The sequence below is a fragment of the Heterodontus francisci genome, chromosome 19 (genome assembly GCF_036365525.1).
Source record: "Heterodontus francisci isolate sHetFra1 chromosome 19, sHetFra1.hap1, whole genome shotgun sequence".
Lineage (NCBI taxonomy): Eukaryota > Metazoa > Chordata > Chondrichthyes > Heterodontiformes > Heterodontidae > Heterodontus > Heterodontus francisci.
The window spans coordinates 54,542,368-54,555,301 of NC_090389.1; the positions used below are offsets into that span (position 1 = coordinate 54,542,368).

A 12,934-nucleotide genomic window follows, 5' to 3' on the forward strand; every position below is an offset into this window, starting at 1 on the left:
ACTGTCATGGACAGATGCATCTGCGGCAGGCAGATTGGTGAGGACGAGGTCAAGTATGTTTTTCCCTCTTGTTGATTCCCTCACCACCTGCCGCGTACCCAGTCTAGTAGCAATGTCCTTTAGGACTCGGCCAGCTCAGTCTGTAGTGGTGCTACCAAGCCACTCTTGGTGAAGGACATTGAAGTCCCCCACCCAGACTACATTCTGTGCCCTTGCCACCCTCAGACCAATTAGCCAAACATCTATTGTTGGGATACTACTCGAGTTTATAATTAAGGATAGAGGGCTGAATTTTCCCAGCCCTATGGCGACAGACTGGGAGGTGGGAGGGCTGGTAATAAGGTGGGGAAAGGCATCAGGACGAGAGCCCAATGTCTTCCTGCTGAAATGACATATTACCAGCAGCTGGAACCTGGTCACCCACTTAAGGGCCCAATTGGGGCCATTTCCCGCCCCCCACCAGCATTTTGCCTGCATTGGGTGGGCCTGCCGTCGCATGGGGTGACTTCCAGGTAAACCCTGGTGGCCACCCAGCAGGTTCCTGGGGGTGCCCTCCTTAATGACTGCTCCATGGCCCACGGAGGGGACCCCTGGCAGCAATGACCACCCTTATGGCTATGGCGCCACCGCTTAAAGATGGCCCCCCCCCCCAACCCCACCACCGATAGCAGGCCCTGGCTCCTTAAAACTAACTTATCTGTCTTCGAGAGTACCTTGGCATTAAGGCACCCTCTTCTTCATGCTGCAGCCTCCGTAGTGGGCACCTGTCATGGTAGTGATGCTGAGCTGTTGGCCCTCTGATTGGGCTGGCAGCTCTGGGAGGCGGGCCACCGTTCTCAATTGGACAGTGGCCCTGGCAGCGGCCTGTTAATTGGCTATTGCCGGCAAAAGCCGCCCCAGGGTCCTGCCGCCTGCCAGCATGGGGTCAGCTCCTACTTTTGGTCCCAGCAAAATTCAGACCAAAGTGACTGAACACATTGAAATTTTCAACTGATCAGAGACAGCCAGCATGGATTTGTAAAGCGTAGGTCATGCTTGACGCCTGACAAATCTAATGGCATTTTTTGAAGAACTGACTGAAATAGTGGCCAGAGAAATGTCTATGAATGTTATTTTTATGGACTTCAAGAAGATATTTGATAAACTCCCCTCATAAGAGACTGTGAGTTAAAGTTGAAGCTTGTGGAATTGAAGATAAGTTGTTGACCTAGTTAGGAAATTGGTTGAATGGAAGGAGACAGAGAGTAGGGATACTGGGCAGATACTCTAATTGGCAGATCATGAGAAGTGGTGTCCAGCAAGATTCTGTGTTGCAGCCTCAACCATTCACCATATTAATTAATGACAAATGATGGAACGGAAAGCCTAATATCCAAGTTTGCTGACGACACAAAGATAGGCGGCATTATAAGCAGTGTAGGTGGAAGCATTACATTACAAAAAAGATATTGATAGATTTAGTGAATGGGCAAAAGTGTGGCAAATGGATTTCAATGTAGGCAAATGCGAGGTCATCCACTTTGGACCGAAAAAGGATAAAACAGGGTACTTTCTAAAAGGTGAAAAGCTAGAAATAGTGGCAGTCCAAAGAGATTTGGAGGTGCAGGTACATAGTTTATTAAAATGTTATGAACAAGTACAGAAATTAATCAAAAACGGAATGCTCGCCTTTATATCTAGAGGACTAGGATACAAGGGGGTGGAAGTCATGCTTCAGCTATACAAAATCCTGGTTAAACCACACTTGGAGTACTGTGAGTAGTTCCGGACACGACACTTTAGGAAAGATATAATGGCCTTGGTGGGAATGCAGTGTAGATTTACCAGAATGATACCTGGACTCTAAGGGTTAAATTACGAGGAGAGATTTCACAAAGTAGGGTTATATTTCCTGGAATTTAGAAGGTTAAGGGGTGATTTGATCTAAGTTTTGAACTTATTAAGGGGAAAAGACAAGGTAGATAGAGAGAAACCACTTCTGCTGGTTGGGGAATCTAGGACCAGAGGGCCTAGCCCAATAATTAGAGCCAGACCTTTCAGGAGTGAAATTAAGAAACACTTCTACATGCAAATGGCAATTGTTAAATTTAAAAATGAGATTGATAAGATTTTTGTTAACTAAAAGTATTAAGGCAAATGGGGCAATGGCAGGTATATGGAGTTCGGTCACAGATCAATCATATTATTGAATGGTGGAACAAGCTCAAGGGGCTATATTGCCCACTCTTGTTCCTACGACCTTACTTTGTGATGCTAATACGTGGACCAATACACTGGACTCCACAATAGCATGTAAGAAGAGTTATAGGGCTGTCATCAACCTATGGTGTATTTTCCAAGCATCACAGCTATCCATTGTGTAATGAATACTTATGCTTTTATGCTTAAAGGACAGGATAGTTTTCTCCGTTGGAATGAAAGGAACATTCGTACTTTTATATAGCTTTTTGTTCAGCTTTCACCTATTAATAGTCACACAGAAATACTTCATAAAATTGTTTATATGTTTTATGAAACCAAGAAGTAGAAGGGGAAGGTAAAGTTAGATGAACACATGAGGGGGAAAAGAATAGGTTATGCTGATAAGGTTAGATGAAGAAAGGTGAGAGGAGGCTCATGCGAAGCATGGACAAGCTGGGCTGAATAGCTTTTTCTGTACTGTACATTCTATGTAATTCTTTGTAAGAACTTGCTTTCGCTTTTGGTTTATATATAGACATAAATCATTTTGAATGATGTGGTAGTTGTTTCATTAACTTTTTTGAAGAGCATCACTTCTAAGTATGTAATGGATAATAATTTGAGCTCCTACTCACTCAGCGTAAAAGGTAATATTGCTGAAATTGCCACCCTTTGGATAAGATTTTACATTGAAGACATGGATACCAGTCCTGATGGACAATGGCCCTAATCACCAAGAATCAGGAACAGCACCAATGTCCCAAAAAAACTTGGAACAATTGTGAACTGTGAGGAGGATAGCATAGAACTTCAAAAGGACATAGACAAGTTGGTAGAATGGCAGACAAGTGGCAGATGAAGTTCAATGCAGAGAAATGTGAAGTCAATCATTTTGGTAGGAAGAACATGGAGAGACAATATAACATAAAGGGTACAACTCTAAAGGGGGTGCAAGAGCAGAGGGACCTGGGGGTATATGTGCATAAGTCATTGAAGGTGGCAGGACAGGTTGAGAGCGCAGTTAATAAAGCATACAGTATCCTGGGCTTTATTAATAGGGGCATAGAGTACAAGAGCAAGGAGGTTATGTTAAACTTGTATAAGATACTAGTTCGGCCTCAGCTGGAGTATTGCATCCAATTGTGGGCCCTGGACTTTAGGAAAGATGTGAAGGCATTTGCGAGTACACAGAAAAGATTCACAAGAATGGTTCCAGGGATGAGGAACTTCAGGTATGAAGACAGATTGGAGAAGTTGGGACTGTTTTCCTTGGAGAAGAGAAGGCTGAGAGGAGATTTGATAGAGGTATTCAAAATCATAAGGGGCTTGGACAGAGCAGATAGGGAAAACCTGTTCCCACTCATGAAAGGATCGAGAATGAGAGGGCACAGATTTAAAGTGATTGGCAATAGAAGCAAAAGCGACATGAGGAAAAACATATTCACACAGCGAGTGGTTAGGATCTGAAATGCACTGCCTGAGAGTGTGGTGGAGGCAGGTTCAATCGAGGCATTCAAAAGGGAATTAGACCGTTATCTGAAAAGGAAGGATGTGCAGGGTTACGGGGAGAAGGCGAGTGTATGGCAACCGGTGAATTGCTCATTTGGAAAGTTTGTGCAGACACGATGGGCCAAATGGTCTCCTTCTGCGCTGTAACAATTCTGTGATTCTGTGAACCCATCTTCTCCACTAATCTTGAGCAGTTGTAGATTCAAATTGACTAATTTATAGTAAAGAGTGACACATATATTAAATAAATCTGTCTTACATTCACGGTAAAAGTCATTGTGAGGCAGTCGAACATCCACAAGACCCTGAAGAATCTAAGAAAGTCAAAAGGTTAATCGGTTTAATCATATTTGACTGAATGTACACTCCACAGTTATGACTGCATCCTAGTGGAAATCCAATTTACTTCTTGCTTTATATTTAAGTTATTATAAAAATGTCCATTTACAACCTGGCATTCGTAATTCTAGAGATTACAGAAACTGATCATTATTTACGTGGCTTCATAATTTTCACTGAAAGTTGATGACATTATTTGTTCATGCATTAGGTGAACCAGTGGAGATACAGGCTGGATTAATAAATCTGAGGCAGGATAGAAGAAAAGGATGCAACTGTGCTGGCATATAATGTCACACAATGATGGACTGTAGGTTTGAACTACTGATTCCCCATAATGCATAATGGCCAATTTCAGTCTTTGGTGTCTGTGGAGACTCTGAAAGGACATGAAATGGTTCCTCTGAGGATGGCAGAAGAGTAGGAAAAAGAGTTGCATTACCGTAGTTCTTTCAATGTGCACAGGAAATTTCACATCACTTCACAGCCAAAGAATTTATTTTTATAATGTGCTCACTGTCGTTATGTAGGCAAACACAACAAACAATAAGTTCCAAAAAACAGCAATGAGTTAAATGATCAATTAACTGGTTTTGGTGGCAGGAGAAATGTTGGTCAGGATATATCCCAGTTTTTCTTCAAATACTGCTATGAGATCTTTTACATCTATCATATATTCTGACAATGCAGTGCTTCCTCAGTGCTGCACTGCAGTCTTAGCTCAGAGTAGGTTCTTAAGTCTTTTAATATGGCTTGAGCCCACAACCTTCTGAGTCTGAAACAAGAGCACTACCATTTAGCCAAACTAACACTTGGAAAAAAAATTCTCTTCCTTTCAGCTGTGAAGGATCGCAAGCTTCAACACCTCATGGATACCAACATCCCTCTGGATCCTTCTTCCCATTCACTTCCCCCTGACCCCACCCATTATTCCAATCTTATCTCTAGCCATGTATTCACAATACCCTCTGGCCTTCCCCTCTCTGACCCTAAACAATCTGTCCTTAAGCAAAGGCCTCAGCTTCATCCTCTTATGCCCCACCTCAATGACTTTCAAGCTCGGTACGATGCCGAGCTCTTCTTCCATCACCTTCGCGCCCGCTTCTTTGGCCAGGTATCTTACCCCACAAGTGGACCCTTTTACCCATCTCCAGTATTCTTCCTCCACCTGGACTCCACCCTCTGGCCTCTTAGCCTCTCTAGATCTTTTCATGGAGAACGGCAGTGTGACATTGGCTAACTGAATTTCTCTGCTCCCCTCACTCACTCCAATCTATCTCACTCTGAATTTGCAACACTCTTCTCTCAGGTCCAACCCTAACATTGTCATCAGATCTGCTGACAAGGGTGGTGCTGTTGTTGCCTGATATATTGACCTCTACCTAGCAGAGGCTGAACGCCAACTCTCTAAACCTTCCTCCTACCTCCTCCGGACCATGATCCACTATCGAACGGCAAGCCATTGTATCCAGGATTGTCGTTGACCTCATCTCCTCTGGAGATCTTCCCTCCACAGCCTCTAACCTCATAGTCCCCCAACCCTATACAGCCCGCTTCTACCTCCTTCCCAAAATCCACAAACAGGACTGGCCTGGTAGACCCGTCGTTTCAGCTTGTTCCTGCCCCCTAAACTGATTTATTCCTATCTCAACTCTTTTTTTCTCTCCTTGTCCAGTCTCTTCCCATCTACATCCAATGCCCTCCATCACTTTCACAGTTCCAGTTTCCTGGCCCTAGCCATCTCCTTTTCACCATAGATGTCCAATCCTTCTACACCTCCATCCCCCACAAGGACGGTCTAAGAGCTCTCCACTTCTTCCTTGAATGGAGGCCCAACCGGTCCCCTTCCACCACCACTTTCCTCTGACCGGCTGAACTTGTTCTTACGTTGAACAACTTCAACTACACTCACTTCCTACAAATAAAAATGCGTACCCGCATGGGTCATATATACGAATATACGAATTAGGAGCAGGCGTAAGCCATTCGGCCCCTCGAGCCTGCTACGCTATTCAACAAGGTCATGGTGATCTGGCTGTAACATCAACTCCAAATTCCCGCCTACCCCGGTAACCTTTCACCCACTTGCTTTTCAAGAATCTGCCCCGCCTGAAAAATATTCCACTGCCTTTTGAGGAAGAGAGTTCCAAAGACTCACAACCCTAGGAGAGAAAAATTTCTCCTCATCTCGGTCTTAAATGGGTAACCCCTTATTTTTAAACAGTGACCCCTAGTTCTAGATTCTCCCACAAGAGGAAACCCTGATAAGACCCCTCAGGATCTTATATGTTTCAATCAAGTCACCTCTTACTCTTCTAAACTCCAGCGGATACAAGCCTAGCCTGTCAAACCTTTCCTAGCTATGCCTGCCTTTTTATGGGATATGTGGAACATTCTTTGTTCCAGTCCTACTCAGGCCCCCTCCCTCGCCTCTTCTTCCGGTACATTGATGACTGTATCGGTGCTATTTCCTGCTCTCGCCCTGAACTGGAAAATTTCATCAACTTTGCTTCCAATTTCCATCCTTCTCTTGCCTTCATATGGTCTACCTCCATCTCTTCCCTTGCCTTTTTGACTTCCCTGTCTCCTTTTCTGGGGGGTAGGCTATCATAGAGTCATTTACGGCATAAAAGGAGGCCATTCAGACTATCAAGTCCATGCTTGCTCTCCACGGAGTAATCCATTCAGGTGCTCTCCCCTGCTCAATCCCCGTAGCCCTGCAAGTTTATTTCCTTCAAGTGCCCATCCAATTTCCTTTTGAAATCATTGATTGTCTCCGCTTTCACCACCCTCATGGGGAGCGAGTTCCAGGTCATTACCACCCACTGCGTAAAAAAAGTGCTTCCTCACATTCCCCTGCATCTCTTGGCCTGAACCTTTAACCTATGTCCCCTAGTCCTTGTGCTACCAGTTAAAGGGAACAGTTTTTCCTTGTCTAACTTATATAAGACTGTCATAATCCTGTACACCTCTATCAAATCTCCCCTCAATCTCCTCTGCTCCAGGGAGAACAAACCCCATTTTTCCAACCTAACCTTGTAATTAAAATCCCTCATCCCTAGAACCATTTTGGTAAATCTCCTCTGCACCCTCTCAAGGACTCTCACATCCTTCCTAAAGTGTGGTCACCAGAACTAAACACAATACTCTAGTTGTGGGCTAACAAAAGCTTTATAAAGGTTCAGCATAACTTTCCTGCTTTTGTACTCTATGCCTCTATTTATGAAGCCCAAGATCCCATATGCTTTACTAAGCACTCTCTCAATATGTCCTGCCAACTCCAAAAATCAGTGCACATGCACCCCCAGGTCCCTCTGTTCTTGCACACGCTTTAGAACTGCGCAATTAAGTCTAGATTGCCTCACCTTATCCCTTCTGCCAAAATGCATCACCTCACACTTGTCTGTATTAAATTCCATCTGCCACTTGTCTGCCATTCCGCTAGCCAATGTCTTGTTGCAGGTAGTTCGTATCATCCTAACTGTTTGCCACTGCTCCAAGCTCGGTATTGTTGGCAAATTTTGAAATTCTACTCCCTATTCCAAGATCTAAATCATTTATATATAGCAAAAAAAGCAGTGCTCCTGGCATTGACCCTTGGGGAACACCATTGTCAGAGGCTGGAAATTCTACAGTGAGTAACTCACCTCCTGACTCCCCAATACCTGTCCACCATCTACAAGGCACAAGTCAGGAGTGTGATAGAATAGTCTCCACTTGCCTGGATGAATGCTGCTCCAATAATGCTTAAGAAGCTCAACTCCATCCAGGAGAAAGCAGCCCACTTGATTGGCACCCCATCCACCATCTTCAACATTCACTCCCTTCGCCACCACTGCACAGTAGCAGCCGTGTGTACCATCTACAAGATGCACTGCAGCAACTCACCGAGGCATCTTCGACAGCACCTTCCAAACCCGCGGATTCTACCAACTAGAAGGACAAGGGTAGTAGATGCATGGGAACACCACTGCCTGCAAGTTACCCTCCAAGCCACACACCATCCTAACTTTTGGAACTATATCGCCATTCCTTCAATGTCACTGAGTCAAAATCCTGGAATTCCCTTCCTAACAGCACTGCAGGTGTACCTACACCCCAAGGATTACAGCGGTTCAAGAAGGCAGCTCACCAGCACCAACTCAAGGGCAATTAGGGATGGGCAATAAACACTGACCTTGCCAGCGGTACCCACATCCCATGAACGAATTTTTAAAAACTGTCTACCATCCCCCAATCTATCAACCAATATTCACTAGAAGCCCTCTAACCCCAACAGCTACCTTGACTACACTTCCTCACATCCCACTTCCTGTAAGGACTCTATTCAATTCTCTCAGTTTCTCAGTTTCCGTTGCATCTGTTCGGACGATGTGACCTTCCATACTAGCACTTCTGATATGTCTTCCTTTTTCCACAACCAAGGATTCCTCCCCACCATGGTTGACAGGGCCCTCAACCATGTCCAATCTTTTTCACGCAATTTTGCTCTCCCACCTTCCCCTACCCCCCCAGAATCATGACCTCACCCACCACCGCACCAGCCTCCGTATTCAATGGATCATCATCTGCCATTTCCGCCACCTCCAGCGTGATGCCACCACCAAACACATCTTCCCCTCCCCTTCAGTATTCCGAAGGAACCGTTCTCTCTGCGATACCCTGCCCACTCGTCAGTCACTCCCAACAACCCCTCCCTCTCCTAAGGCAACTTTCCGTGCAAGTACAGGAGATGCAACACCTGCCCTTTTACCTTCTCCCTTCCCACCGTCCAATGCCCCAACACTCCTTCCAGGTGAAACAGTGATTTACTTGTACTTCTTTCAATTTAGTCATAGAGTCTTAGAGTTATACAGCACAGAAACAGGCCCTCGGACCATTGTGTCTGTGCCGGCCATCAAGTACCTCTCTATTCTATTCCCATTTTCCAGCACTTGGCCCGTAGCCTTGTATGTTATGGCGTTTCAAGTGCTCATCTAGATACTTCTTAAATGTTGTGAGGGTTCCTGCCTCTACCACCTCTTCAGGTAGTGCGTTCCAGATTCCAACCACCCTCTGGGTGAAAATATTTTTCCTTAAATCCCCTCTAAACCTCTTGCCCCTTACCTTAAATCTACACCCCCTGGTTATTGATCCCTCCACTAAGGGAAAACGTTTCTTCTATCTATTCTATCAATGCCCCTCATAATTTTGTATATCTCAATCAGGTTCCCCCTCAGCCTTCTCTGCTCCAAGGGAAACAACCCTAGCCTATCCAGTCTCTCTTCATAGCTGAAATGCTCCAGCCCAGGCAACATCCTGGTGAATCTCCTCTGCACCGTCTCCAGTGCAATCACATCCTTCCTATAGTGTGGCGACCAGAACTGTACACAGTACTCCAGCTGTGGCCTAACGAGCGTTTTATACAGCTCCATCACAACCTCCCTGCTCTTATATTCTATGCCTCAGCTAATAAAGGCAAGTATCCCATATGCCTTCCTAATCACCTTATCTACCTGTGCTGTTGCCTTCAGTGATCTACGCACGAGTACACCAAGGTCCCTCTGACCCTCTGTACTTCCTAGGATCCTATCACCCATTGTATATTCCCTTGCCTTGTTAGTCCTCCCAAAATGCATCACCTCACACTTCGCAGGATTAAATTCCATTTACCACTGCTCTGCCAATCTTACCAGCCCATCTATATGGCTCGGTTGTGTGTAGGTAAGGTAAGGCTTTTTCTATTTCCCTTCTTGTTTTATCGTGTGATTGGTTAAAAACTTGGGAATTTAGAATAGTGGGAATGGAGGTTAAGGCTGTTGAATGTTCCTCCTGCAGAATGTGGGAGGTAAAGGGCGCCAAGGGTGTCCCTGCTGACTGCATCTGCGGGAAGTGCACCCAGCTCCAGCTCCTCGAGGACCGCGTTAGGGAACTGGAGCTGGAGCTGGATGAACTTCGGATCATTCGGGATGCGGAGGGGATTATTGAGAGGAGTTATCGGGAGGCAGTCACACCTCAGGTAAAAGAAGAAGGTAGATGGGTTACCGTCAGGGGAAGGAGAGGGAACCAGCAGGCAGTGCAGGGATCCCCTGTGGCCGTTTCCCTCAACAACAGGTATACCGTTTTGGATACTGTTGGGGGAGACGACTTACCAGGGGTAGGCAATGGGATACAGGTCTCTGGCGCAGAGTCTGTCCCTGTTGCTCAGAAGGGAAGGGGTAAGAGGAGCAGAGCATTAGTCATTGGGGACTCCATAGTTAGGGGAACAGATAGGAGGTTTTGTGGGAACGAGAGAGACTCACGGTTGGTGTGTTGCCTCCCAGGTGCCAGGGTACGAGATGTCTCGGATCGTGTTTTTGGGATCCTCAAGGGGGAGGGGGAGCAGCCCCAAGTCGTGGTACACATAGGCACCAACGACATAGGTAGGAAGAGAGATGGGGATTTAAGGCAGAAATTCAGGGAGCTAGGGTGGAAGCTTAGAGCGAGAACAAACAGAGTTGTTATCTCTGGGTTGTTGCCTGTGCCACGTGCTAGCGAAGTGAGGAATAGGGAGAGAGAGGAGTTGAACACGTGGCTGCAGGGATGGTGTAGGAGGGAGGGTTTTGGTTTCCTGGATAATTGGGGCTCTTTCTGGGGTAGGTGGGACCTCTACAAACAGGATGGTCTTCACCTGAACCAGAGGGGTACCAATATCCTGGGGGGGAGATTTGCTAGTGCTCTTCGGGGGGGTTTAAACAAATTCAGCAGGGGGATGGGAACCTAAATTGTAGTTCCAGTGTGCAGGATGTTGAGAGTAGTGAGGGCAGAGATAAGGTTATAAGGACACAAGAGGGCACTGGCAAGCAAGAGCTTGGTTTAAGATGTGTCTACTTCAACGCCAGGAGCATCCGGAATAAGGTGGGTGAGCTTGCAGCATGGGTTGGTACCTGGGATCTCGATGTTGTGGCCATTTCAGAGACATGGGTAGAGCAGGGACAGGAATGGATGTTGCGGGTTCCGGGATTTAGATGTTTCACTAAGAACAGAGAAGAGGATAAAAGAGGGGGGGGTGTGGCATTGTTAATCAAGGAAAGTATTACAGCGGCAGAAAGGACGTTTGAGGACTCGTCTACTGAGGTAGTCTGGGCCGAGGTTAGAAACAGGAGAGGAGAGGTCACCCTGTTGGGAGTTTTCTATAGACCTCCAAATAGTTCCAGAGATGTAGAGGAAAGGATAGCAAAGATGATTCTTGACAGGAGCGAGAGTAACAGGGTAGTGGTTATGGGGGACTTTAACTTTCCAAATATTGACTGGAAATACTATAGTTCGAGTACTTTAGATGGGTCTGTTTTTGTCCAGTGTGTGCAGGAGGGTTTTCTGACACAGTATGTAGACAGGCCAACCAGGGGCGATGCCACATTGGATTTGGTACTGGGTAATGAACCCGGCCAGGTGTTAGATTTAGAAGTTGGTGAGCACTTTGGTGATAGTGATCACAATTCGGTTAGGTTTACCTTAGCGATGGGCAGGGACAGGTATATACCGCAGGGCAAGAATTATAGCTGGGGGAAAGGAAATTATGATGCGATTAGGCAAGATTTAGGATGCGTAGGATGGGGAAGGAAACTGCAGGGGATGGGCACAATCGAAATGTGGAGCTTATTCAAGGAGCAGCTACTGCGTGTCCTTGATAAGTATGTACCTGTCAGGCAGGGAGGAAGTTGTCGAGCGAGGGAGCCGTGGTTTACTAAAGAAGTTGAAGAGCTTGTCAAGAGGAAGAAGAAGGCTTATGTTAGGATGAGACGTGAAAGCTCAGTTAGGGCGCTTGAGAGTTACAAGCTAGCCAGGAAGGATCTAAAGGGAGAGATAAGAAGAGCAAGGAGAGGACACGAGAAGTCATTGGCGGATAGGATCAAAGAAAACCCTAAGGCTTTCTATAGGTATATCAGGAATAAAAGAATGACTAGAGTTAGATTAGGGCCAATCAAGGATAGTAGTGGGAAGTTGTGTGTGGAATCGGAGGAGATAGGGGAAGTGTTAAATGAATATTTTCCGTCAGTATTTACAGTGGAGAAAGAAAATGTTGTCGAGGAGAATACTGAGATACAGACTACTAGGCTAAATGGGATTGAGGTTCACAAGGAGGAGGTGTTAGCAATTTTGGAAAGTGTGAAAATAGATAAGGTCCCTGGGCCAGATGGGATTTATCCTAGGATTCTCTGGGAAGCCAGGGAGGAGATTGCAGAGCCTTTGTCCTTGATTTTTATGTCGTTATTGTCGACAGGAATAGTGCCGGAAGACTGGAGGATAGCAAATGTTGTCCCCTTGTTCAAGAAGGGGAGTAGAGACAGCCCTGGTAATTATAGACCTGTGAGCCTTACTTCGGTTGTGGGTAAAATGTTGGAAAAGGTTATAAGAGATAGGATTTATAATCATCTTGAAAAGAATAAGTTCATTAGAGATAGTCAGCACGGTTTTGTGAAGGGTAGGTCGTGCCTCACAAACCTTATTGAGCTTTTTGACAAGGTGACCAAACAGGTGGATGAGGGTAAAGCCGTGGATGTGGTCTATATGGATTTCAGTAAGGCGTTTGATAAAGTTCCCCACGGTAGGCTATTGCAGAAAATACAGAAGTATGGGATTGAAGGTGAATTAGTGCTTTGGATCAGAAATTGGCTAGCTGAAAGAAGACAGAGGGTGGTGGTTGATGGTAAATGTTCATCCTGGAGTATAGTTTCTAGTGGTGTACCGCAAGGATCTGTTTTGGGGCCACTGCTGTTTGTCATTTTTATAAATGACCTGGATGAGTGTGTAGAAGGGTGGGTTAGTAAATTTGCGGATGACACGAAGGTCGGTGGAGTTGTGGATAGTGCCGAAGGATGTTGTCGGTTACAGAGGGACATAGATAGGCTGCAGAGCTGGGCTGAGAGATGGCAAATGGAGTTTA

At 45.7% G+C, this 12,934-nt stretch overlaps 1 protein-coding gene across 2 annotated transcripts in view; it reads right to left on the reverse strand.

Moving 5' to 3' along the window:
* The window catches only part of LOC137380071 (monoacylglycerol lipase abhd6-A-like), an 86,166-nt gene that overhangs the window by 14,704 nt on the left and 58,528 nt on the right, over positions 1 to 12,934 (reverse strand). For both annotated transcript variants that reach the window (XM_068051651.1, XM_068051650.1), the window contains one exon: positions 3,950 to 4,004. In XM_068051651.1, coding sequence (XP_067907752.1) covers positions 3,950 to 4,004 — 55 coding nt within the window. The remainder of the gene's footprint in view (positions 1 to 3,949; positions 4,005 to 12,934) is intronic.